General features: G+C 46.1%; 1 protein-coding gene across 1 annotated transcript; it reads right to left on the minus strand.

The window, feature by feature from the left end:
- LOC128815150 (lymphocyte antigen 6E-like) lies at window positions 1-6,319 on the minus strand. Its single transcript, XM_053991573.1, has 3 exons — window positions 6,268-6,319; window positions 2,079-2,198; window positions 1-609 (listed from the first exon to the last, which is right to left on the minus strand). The coding sequence occupies exons 1-3, from the start codon at window positions 6,317-6,319 to the stop codon at window positions 398-400; spliced, it is 384 nt and encodes a 127-aa protein (XP_053847548.1). The 3' UTR covers window positions 1-397.
- Window positions 6,320-11,128: the final 4,809 nt, after the last annotated feature.

An 11,128-nucleotide genomic window follows, 5' to 3' on the forward strand; every position in this document is an offset into this window, starting at 1 on the left:
CACTGTGAACAAATTCACCGATCATCCCCTGTACTGACACAACTGTGGAGTCATTCCCTGTGTTTCTGGCAGGGTGGGATTTTATTCCTCACAGAGCTTTGAAAGTGAGAGACAAAACTATGCCTTCAAGGATCTCCTCGGAGCAGTAATGATTTGAAGTTTGAACATGTCAAAAAGGCCATTTTCTGTATGTTTTCTTAGGTGAGTTGGATGTCTGGGGACACTTCGGATTCAAGCAGGCTCAGGAAATCAATGGGAGTTCAGCACCTGACTTATCCTGGCTCTCTCAAAAATCCCAGGGGGAAGCTCAACCACAAAACACGAATCTTTAAGAGTGGAAAATTATCCCAGAACAACACTTTTATTTCAGCCATCACGGGGAGCTCTTCCAAACCCATCACAATCCATATGCAAAGATGTAAGTGAGGCTGGCCAGGACACCCAGGGACATCACTCCATGCCTGCTTTGCCTGCTGCTGACTCCATTCACGTTGCACAGGGGTTTCTCACAGCAGGAAACATTTTGGGAGCTTTGGATTTGTTGCTGACCTGTTGCTGGACATGTTGGAGAGCACATCTTGGAGATGACGTATTTAGGCTTGTTGGGCTCTGGTGCAGGAAAAAAATAAAAGGTGGGGGAGAAAAGAGAAAAAGGGGGATGGAAAATAATTAAGTATTTTTGTGGCTATATCTGTTTTGGTGAGTAAAGGAAGGCCAGGCACTAATCCTCAAGGCAAATTTCATGGAATTAATCATAGAATCATGGAATGGCTTGGGTTGGAAGGGACCTTAGAAATCATCCATGGGCAGACGTGAGAAATGGATTTGTAATGAGTTGTATACTTGTGTACTTAAATATGTACAACAAATGACAAATAAGACCATCAAAAAAGTTTTTACAACCCAAAAAAGAGGGCGAGATGTGAGAAAGGAATTTGTAATGAATTCTCAAAACCGACTGAAAGCTTGTACAGCCTTGTACATGTGTATGCAAACACTGAGATGAGGTGTGCTGACTTAGGAAGGCCATGGGACAGAGATGACATTGTTGAGAGAGAGATTGAGCTGGGAACAAGTTTCAACAGGTTTCAAAATATGGCCTTGTAAAAAAAAAAAAACCCAGGTATTTTAGAGAATTAGAACTGTGAAAGATACATTGTAGCAGGACCACGTGGGGTAAAAATATAAGTGATTAATGTTAAAAGTAATAGCAGCGCTGTGTGGCAAAAGCTAATAGGCTGGAAAACATTTATAAAGTATTGCAACCAGGAAGTGGGTTGGCTTCTGATAGAATTTTTACATCTCTAATGTCTCATCCTTCCACGAGACTGATAATGGAATAAAATCTTTTAAAATGCCTCTCAGTTGCCCTGTTTCTATAAAAGCCAGGAATAATCCAACAGGCAGGGACACCTCCCACCAGACCAGGTTGCTCAGAGGCCCATCCAGCCTGGCCTTGGACATTTCCAGGGATGGGGCAGGCACAGTGCCATAGAATCCTGGAATTGTTAAGGTTGGAAAAGGCCTTTAAGATCATCAAGTCCAACCAGGACTACTCTGGGCTCCATGTTTTTAAGTTTTGTCAATCCTAGCGTGGAATTAGCACCTGTGGTTCTCAGCTCCAGCTGCCTGGAGTGATGCTCGGGCTGGGTCATTCCCACCAGGATGGTTTTTCCTACAGCGTAAACACTGGGGGAATGTTCTGCACGACCTGAGATTTGGGACAAAAGCACGTGGAGGTCTTTGAGGGCACAGAGCCCCCAGGACAGACCTGAAGGATTATGCTTGGCACAGGGAGTCAGCCACAGTGAGGTTTGGCCAAAACATTTCCCAGAACAGTTCTGGGAGTGAAACACGCACAGCTCCAGGTGGGAATCCACTCCCTGGTGCTGCCTTGTGTGTCCTCAGCGTTTCCCCAGTTTCCAGCAGGAGTATCAAGTGTGTCACACTGCAGCAGCCACAAGGTCAGTGTCTCCTAAAAGTTGGTCATCGAGGCCTGTTGATCCCGTACTGGGATGAAATCCCATTCCTGGGACTGCTTTCCTACAAAACAAACAAGGTGTTGTTCCCAAACCTACTTGTCCCGACGTCCTTCCGGACGGTCACGCAGTGTTTGTCCTCCTTGGCACACATGGAAATGGTCAAACAGTCCTTGTTGGACTCCTGTTCTTGGCAGGTGTAGCACATGAATGGATAAACTGGGTGGGAAAAAAAAAAAAAAAAAAAAAAAACAGGAAAAAGCACATTACAAGGTTTTAAAACCACAAAAGTTCCAGCACAGAGATCTCCATTTCCTCTGTTACAGCCTGAGGAATGTTTTTGTGGGAATGACCAGCGACTTTCTTTATCCCCTGACCCGTGGCAGCAGCGCTAAATCCCTCTCTGTCTCCTCTGGCTCAGGCTGTGAAGCGTTATCGATCTGTTTGCAATCCCTGGGAGCAGGAGATGTGAGTAGAATTCAAGGATTTGGGAGCTTTTATGAAGGAGATTATTGCTGAGCCATAGCAGCTCAGTCCTGAGGGCTCGGCCATGGGAATTGCCAATTACTGCTCAGGGTTTCTCCTGGGCAGGGCTTGGCAGGGAGAATTTAAAGATGCCCGTAGTTCTTCGAGGAGATGGACAATGCCCCATGTCCTACTTCTCTTTCATCTGGCTCAGAGTCTGCTGCCACATCTCTTTTTTTGTGCTTGAACTGGCCTAACCTCAGTTCTAGGAGGTCTGGTGAGAGCCCTCAGATGCTCTGTCAAACTCCTGTTTTTAGCCTAAAATTGGGAATGGATGGAAAATCTTAACCAGAAGCTTGGTTAAAATGCTAAAGGCAGATTTGGTGAGATAATTCCTACATCTGCAGCAGTTGCAGATGATTGGCAGGAAGGCCACGCAGCGATGAGTGGTGTTTCCTGCTGAGAATGTCTCTGCTTGCCCTCAAAACCAGAATGTGGTAGGCCAGACCTCTGGAAAGTAGGAAATAAGAAGGAAGTGATGCCTTGTGAAGGCTGACCTGGAACAGAGGCTAGACAGAGTTAAAAAATAAAGTAGGGATTTATTAAAAGGCCTCAATGGATCCACCTTGGGCAGCACAAGAGCCCAGCCAGGGCTATACACAAGATGAACCCAAAATGGTCACAAAATGCACGACCAGTCACGGAGTCTCTCACTTTTATAAGTTCTGATCAATTTGCATATTGGAGTTAATTGTCCAATTACAGCTTTAGCTTATGAAGTGCCATCCTTCTTGTTTTTCTCTCTCCAGCCCACGTTGTTTGTGCTCTTGGGATTGAGATTTGGATCATTTGTCCTTGGTCCCCAGCTAGAGAAGGAATTGTTTTGTCTCCCTACTCTGTGAAGAGAGCTCACCATCCCCTAATATGAAGCCCAGACCCACACACTAAAGCAGCACAGAATCTGAAAAATATAAAAACTAAAACCTGAGGCATCATGATGAGGAGCAAAAACAGAGTCTGGGTGATAAAACACCCTAAAATATTTGCAGAGCACTCCCCAGCAGGGCAGACAGAAAGGTTTAATAGTGGTGGTCGAGTTCAGAGCTCGTGAAATCACCCAGAGCAAAGTGTGGGGTTTTGTGATTGAGTTCTTTTAAAAACAAAGCTAGTTTTTTGGGGGAAACAAAGGCAAATGCTGGCTGAGTTCCTGCTAAGTCTGGGGCCAGTCTGTCACTTTGGAAAGGGCAAAAACAACTAAAGGACACGTCCCTGTGAACACACTTTTGCCCGATAAGAAGTTGGCAGTGAGAAAGTGGAAGGACAGCAGAGGTCACACCATGAAATGAGAAGTTTCTGATAGAAAGGAAAGAAAAAAGTCCCCAGCTGTTGATCCTGTGCAGCTTTTTTTGCATCATTCTCCTCTACAAGGAGTGGAATTTTCATGTGCCGAGTAGAGGAGATTCAAGGAGTTTTTATGGAGTTTTTGGCACAACTTTGAATTGTGCTCTCAAGCAAGCCCAGGAAACACGAGATGCTGAAAATTCCAGGGAATGGTTGCAAAGCCAGGTATGAAAACACCCTCAGAGGGTAATTCCCAAGGATTATTGGTCAAACCAACTGGAGCAATGGAAGGAATTCTTCCCTGTGAGGTTGCTGAGGCCCTGGCACAGGTTTCCCAGAGAAGTTGTGTCTGCCCTATCCCTGGAAGTGTCCAAGGCCAGGTTGGACAGGGCTTGGAGCAACCTGGGATAGTGGAAGGTGTCCCTGCCCATGGCATCTCTGGGATGAGATGATTTTGAAGCTCCCTTTCAACCCAAACCATCCCGTGATTTTAAGTGATTTTGACAGATGGATGCAATAAAAGAGCAAAAAAGAAGAGCGGATGCAACTAAGTAAAGAGAAATAAATTACAAAAGATAAAACTTAGACAAATACAGGGTGACAACTAATTGGTTCAGTTACGATTCAGAACCACAGTGACAACAGCGGGAGTCAACAGTGTCACATCCCAGCCATGGAAACAGGAGTCACCCAAGGGGACACGGGCAGAAATGTCATGTGCGAGATACACAAAGTGGCCTTTCCACCCTGGCAAGGCCTCAGCTGCAGCCCCGGTGCCCAAATCTCTCCGCAGCACTTCCAAAAATTCAGAGCATTTGGAGAGGGACCAGAGGAGAGGGAGGAGAGAAGGTCACAGATCTTGGAAATGTGACCTTGCCAAAAAGGTTGGAAGGGTTTTGTTTGCTTGTTGAAAATGAGGATATGCTGAGGAAAGTCGCAGGAATCTTCTTCATGCAAGAAAAAAGACGCAGCAAAGAAGAAAGTAATAAAATATTTTATGTGTCCCGTGGTGGGAATATGGGAGAACAGAAGAAAAACAGGTGCTAAGAGATATTGAAACTAAATTCCTAAAGGGATGAAAGTCTCTGAGCAATTCCAGGCTCTGGAATCTTCCTTGTTGGAAACTTTCAGGGGCACCTTAAGCAAATATCTGCCTGGTCTCGTCCAACATTCAGCAAGGACCTGACGATCTTAGAGGTCTTTTCCACCCTTAATGTGGTTCTGTGAAAAGGATCAAGACCTTTTATGATTTTTGCTCGACTCAAAATTCACAAAACAGTGAGTTTAGGGGTTGAAAAGGTGAAAGACCCTCTTTGGTTGGCTGAGAGATCAAGAGTTTTGATCAAAATTTGGTCACTAGGGTCTCAGATGAGACCCAGGATACCTGAGAAGGATCTAATGCCAGTTTCCACATTTTCCTTTGTCCCAGTTTTAGGCCAGAATGCTGCAATCTCTTATTCTGGATCTGGGCTGGGCCACAGAAAGGTGCTGTGTAAAAGCCTGTCCTTAAATCCGTTGGGAATCTGCTGCCAATACCAAATGTCACCAGTAAGGAATCCCACCATGAACCTGTGATCCTGCATCTCCGTGAGCTTTCCAATTCATCCTGGGTCACGCTGAGAACGGTGCCGTTGAAAATTCTCCTCTTCTGTTCATGTCTCGTTGCTTCAGTCAGGAATTGTGGGCAGTAAATCGATTTTTTTTTTTTTTTCAATAATTGAACAATCCTTTTCCCACACCCAAAACTGGCTGAAGGTCCTGCTCTTCCAGGCACGCTGGAGAACCATTCCAAAGGATGTAGGAGTAGGGGGTTGATACATCAGTGATAATTGATTAATTAGATGCCTCTTTCTCAACCAGATTCGTATCACGGTTTCTGGGAAACCCATCAGGTGTGGGGGAAATTTTGGCACTCTGGTCATCATTCCCACATGCCAGGAGCGATGGAGCAACATGTGTGTCTCACTCCCAGAAGGAGGACAACACTTGGCCTTCCCTTTGAGAGCGGGATGCCTTTAACATGAAAAGTTCTGTCACCTCTGCCGCTGATTTTATCTACAAAAATTCCCAGTGTTGCATTTCCTAGGAAAACACGTGGCAAACCACTACAAGGGAGGAAGCAGCAGGACAGAAAAGTCTCTAAAATACTCAAAAAACTGAAATTATTAAGGAAAAAAAAAAAAAAAATTTTGTTATGCTTTCTATCACTTCCAGCTTGCCTCCTTTTGGAGGATCCCAAGGACCACAGTGTGGATTTAACCCGGCATCCAGCACCACCAGAGCTCCAGCACCGGAAAGAAGAATCAATTCACCAGATTCTCACTTCTGCATCAAATCACTGTCTGAGGTGCAAAAGGGCATTGGTGACACCACCACAACACTGCAAAGTTGGTGACAGCCCTCTGGAGTTTTGCCACGTGGAAAACTGTCACCATCTTACCCCTAATCCTTGTCTCAAGTAGGAGCAGCACGAGAGGCTCACCTTGTTCCACACAGAGCACAGCAGCCAGCAAGGCGACAAGAGGAGTCCTCATCTCCAGCAGATCCTCCCAGCAGGACTGGGAAGCTGTTTGGAGGGAAGGTTTTATACCCCAGCCCAACAGCAGCAGTTTTACAGGTTCCAGGTGGACATGAAATCAACCCGAGGGTGTGGAGTGTTCATGTGGGAGTTTTCCAGACCAGAGCCCTTGGAAACGGGCTGGCACCTTGGGGAAAAGCCCTTTCAGCCACACATTTCTTGCTCTTCTGGTCGTGTGAGTGATGGGAAGTCGGGATCTGCTCTCTCCTCCTCTGAATTTCTTCCTTTTCTTCCTTCCAGAGCCGCTCTCTGATGAAAGCAGAGTCCGGAGGCATGGGAAAATTGTCCTAGGAATGAATATTTCTAGTCCCTTTGCATAGACAGCACGTGATGTTCCAGGGTTTGTACCATTCATTTGCTTTAATTATTCAACAGCACCAGCCTCTGAGCTGGCCTAAGCTGGTTTACCTCAAAATCAGTGTGTTTTACACTAAATTAAATTAGCTAATGGTTGGTTAAACAGAAGATTTTTCTCAAATTTTCATGTCAGTCTTCATTTCTTTATCAATTTTCCTCTGGTTAATCCCTCTGCTTGCTCTTTTTCCTGCTTGTAATCCTCAAATACCTTGTACAATTTTGACTTAATGACGTTTTGCTGCTATCCAGGGATTCTTTAGAGGAGCTGCTTTTCTCCACGCCCAACAGTTTCTGGAAATCAGGCCTCCGTTTCCAAGCCCACAAATTGGCACCCTGGAATTGCAGCTCTGCTCTGGAAAGAGCCATCCCTCAAAGTGTCATTTTCTCAAATCTCTCCCCTTAAATCAATCCTTTTGCTTTTATTCCTCCGTGTTATTCCTCTCCTCTGAATTCCTTAAAATCTGTTCCTGACAGTCTGGGACAGAGACCCTCATTCAAGATGCATCTTGTAAGAACTCAAGCTGCCACATCCACAGAGCTTCCTCTAAAACAAGATTAGTCCTGGACAGCAGAAAGAAAATATTGTCAAACCCCGCTTTTTTTTCTGGCAATTAGGGAATAACTTAACTGGCAATTCCCTGCATGTAGCCATCAGCAGGGTATTTTTGTCTGTTTCTTACATGAATCATTCCAACACTGGATGATTTCCCGATCCATGTGATTTTCTGACACCTTTTTCAGGCTTCTCCTGATCTGCTCCCGGAATGACGTCATCAGGTGGTGAATTCCAGAGTTGTTCAAGCCCTGTGTCCAAACAGACATTGCCTGGGTTTTGGAGGTCGGTGAGGTCAGCGGGGGATGTGGTGATGATCAAATTGAGCCTTGTGCTTCACGCAGGACAACTTGGTCCTTTGCCCCAGTGTTTTATAAACAGGTTTTTCTCCCTCATTAGTGGGTGTGGCTCCTTGCTGGCATTTTGCAGTGAGGCTGAAAGAACCATTTTTTTCCCCCTTATTTTTGGCCTTATTTATCCCACAGACTTGTGTTATTCCTTTCCCCTTCCATATCCCAGCTCCTGTTGATTTCCATAGAATCATAGATTGGGTTGGTAGGAAGGGACCTTAAAAACCAACTTGGACCTTAAAAATCACCTCATGCCATGGGCAGGGACACCTTCCACTATCTTAGGTTGCTCCAAGCCCCATCCAACCTGGCTTTGTTGACTTTTCCAACATCCATTTTATTCCCACATGAATCCTCTAGGAATAGGATAAGCACAAGTCAGCTTTGTCTTGGACTTTGACCTAGACTTTGACTTAGACTTAGACTTTGATTTTGATTTTGATTTTGACTTTGATTTTGATTTTGATTTTGATTTTGATTTTGATTTTGACTTTGACGTTGACTTTGACTTTGAAGGAGCACTGAGGCTGAAACATCCCCAGCATATCCAACAAATATGTACTAATAAGAGAAATTTGGGTGGGAAGTGGGATTTTCTGAGTTTTCTGGGAGCTGTCTCCAGGACGTGAATGTCTTCCTTAGTACTGTAGTTCTAAGGTACCTTGGAATGCTGGAGCATTCCCCCTTCCCGGTGCATGGAGAGCATGGAAAAGAGATTTATCTCCCAGCAGGGCAGATTACAAAACTCAAAAGCACTCAGAGGCATCACTCAAGGATCCAGCATGGAGAGGGTGTCTCCTGCAGCCTGGGATCACAGCCTGGAGGAGGGTCTGGAGCAGGGACACCAAGTGAGGAGTAAGACTGAGAAAGACTGGGAAAAAAAAATCCCCAAAGATGCTGAGTCACCTCTCTGGAGTAATCTTATCATTTTCCATACAAGAAAATTAAAGTGGATCGAATTGGAGTCATGAGTTGGCAATGGACTCAAATTGGAGCCATGGGTTGGCTCTGTGACAAGAAAGCAGCAGTCAGCTTTGAAAAAAGGGTTGCTTTTGTCCCTTTCCATGGCTTCCAGAAGATTTTTAGACTCACTGAGGGTCACTCTTGCATCCATCCTGTCTCTTGCTTTGGCATCGAGGCACTGCGTTGGATCTGGGCAAATAAACAGGGAGAAGGGGGAGAAATTTCATGTTGTGGGGGAAAAGGCAGGGGAATTATTCAAGGAGAGCAGCAGGCAGCACAAATCCTTCAAAACCAATGGTGGGAAAACCCTGAGAGAGTTAAAGCACCTCCTGCAGATGCCTCGTTTAGGCAGGGAAAGGCCTCCTTGGCTGATCCAGGTCCTGGTGCAGTGACTCAGAGCTCTGAAAAATGACTTTTATATAATCCACAGGGAGAGAGAGGCAGTTACCTCCCAGGATCTATCCCAGCTGCTGGAATGAGACTCCCATCTCCTTCCCAAAAGCCCTCCAGGCATCACAGATGTCTCTGCTCATGGGGCAGCTCAGTGCTCCCATGTGAGGAGTGTGCAGCCATGGGAGACACCAGAAACCCCGGGTGATGGAAGGATGTGGAATTAGGGAGCAGCACCTGCGTGGGAGGCGTCAGTCAGGATTTCTCGGGAGGGCTGGCAGAGTCTCCTCTTACACAACACTCCAAGGGGAGGGTTCACCACGGGAGCTCTCATGTTTTTAGGGCCTCCTGTGCCCCAGGGAAGTTGCTGCTCCCGCCTCCAGATAAGGGCTTTGGGGTGTGGGTCAGCTTTGGAGCAAATGGATGCGTTTCGTTGGGCACTAGGGAAAAACCGATGGGGTCAGGGGGAAATTAGGCAAGAAGGAACCAGCCAGGATGGAGCGTCTCCCTTAGGGATGGCACTTCTGGATTCCCAGAGCTGTTTATAACTTCTCCATGCAACAGCCATGAAACCCTCCAGGGGTGTCCCACATGCTTCCATCCCCTTTGCCATGCCAGGATCCTTCCCATCCCAAAACAGAGGCACCTGCCAAGTTCAGGCAGGTCAAGACATCACCTTAGTTTTAAACCTGGCTGCCAAGGGCAGGTCTGGACACCCAAGCTGAGCAGAACAAGAACTGAGGCCGTACCAGCCCCATCTTGGCCTTTCCCCGTGCCAGCCATTGTTCCCAAGGAATCCTAAACTTGCGGATGGCACAGGATGAAGATTATTCCAAATAGTTCAGTTGTCACCATGTTAGGAGCAGGGTGTGGGGCAGGATATGGCCAGCCAAGGTCATAGAATTGGCTTTTTTGGGGGTTTTTGGATCTGTGTCACATGAATATCCCTAAATTTGGCAGGAAGGGACGCTGGGTGAGGAGAATAAATCGTGCAGATGGATGGAGCCGGCTCAGCTGGGAAAGGCAATAAAATCCATGGTGAAAATGGGGAGACTCATGGCCAAAATCAAAGTATCCTTGGCCAATCTTGCATTTACACCGAGGGGAGAACAACGTGTTAAGGCAAGGAAATAGAGTTTGGATGGAAAAATCCAGAGTAAGACTGGAGGAAGAAGCCAACGAGAAAATCTGGGAAGGAAAACAACCAGGGAATTCTGAGCTGGGGTTGGACGTGGATGAGAGGAAGGTGCACGGGAAGGAGTAAGAGCAGATCGGGATGAGCTGGAGCCACGAGCCCACGTTTCCTCTGCAAAGCTGTTGTAAAGAACAAAGATGTGGCTGTTCCCAAGCGTTGTTGTTCCTCTAATCCCAGAAAATGCCTGTCAAATGGAGCTGTGCAAGGAGCCTAGGGAGAGAAAACCAGCTGGGTGAGCTGCACCCAACTGGTTTCCCTGGGAGAGCCTCCTCGGGTTGATCCTTGTGGAGGGCTCCTTCCTCCCAGGAGAAAGCAGTTCAGCCTCCCTGGAAAGGTCGGAGGGAGCAAACCTCTCATTCCAGAAGATTATCCACAAGGAAGGTCAGAGCAGGGTAATGAGTCCCTTCAGTTTTAACTTGACGAGCAAACATAAAAGGTTTATTTGCAGTGTTAATATTTTTTCACAGATGAGTCTGAAAAATTCCAGGTTTCTTTCCAGAAACCATTTGTCTTTTCCTACGATTTTCCTTTAAGCATGGTGCAAGATACTTTTCTCCCTGTTCTAAATAAACCTAATGCTTCTAAAGGAATTTCCACTGGGAGATCTTAAACCAGTTTAAAGAAAATGCTCCAGATCCCTTCCCTGGCTTGTCCCCTCTATTTCCTGGAGAGCTCAAGAGCCGTTTCCTTCCAGGCAGCTGACCCAGGAGAGGAATGAAAAGGAAGTTAAATAGAATTCAGTTTCTTCCGAAATGGAGTCACAAAAATGCCATTTCTGCCAGTGCAGAAAAAAAAAATGAAATCTGGGGAGAGGCTTCCTGAAGTGAATGCAAAGTAATTTTAATATATTTCAGCATTATGCCCATTCAACTTGCAGGCGAACGCCTCCGCTTTTATCCCATAACATGGATACATCCAGCAGCTACGCCCAGTGTGCCACTCCACACAGCCACACAA

This window comes from Vidua macroura, chromosome 1 (assembly GCF_024509145.1).
Source record: "Vidua macroura isolate BioBank_ID:100142 chromosome 1, ASM2450914v1, whole genome shotgun sequence".
In the NCBI taxonomy this organism is placed as follows: Eukaryota; Metazoa; Chordata; class Aves; order Passeriformes; family Viduidae; genus Vidua; species Vidua macroura.

Coding starts and splice junctions, on each gene's coding strand:
- LOC128815150 (XM_053991573.1), bottom strand. CDS start 6,319: ATGAGGACTCCTCTTGTCGCCTTGCTGGCTGCTGTGCTCTGTGTGGAA. Junction 2,199..6,267: donor TGTGCTCTGTGTGGAACAAG/GTGAGCCTCTCG, acceptor TTTCCCACCCAG/TTTATCCATTCATGTGCTAC. Junction 610..2,078: donor CCGGAAGGACGTCGGGACAA/GTAGGTTTGGGA, acceptor TTCCTGCACCAG/AGCCCAACAAGCCTAAATAC.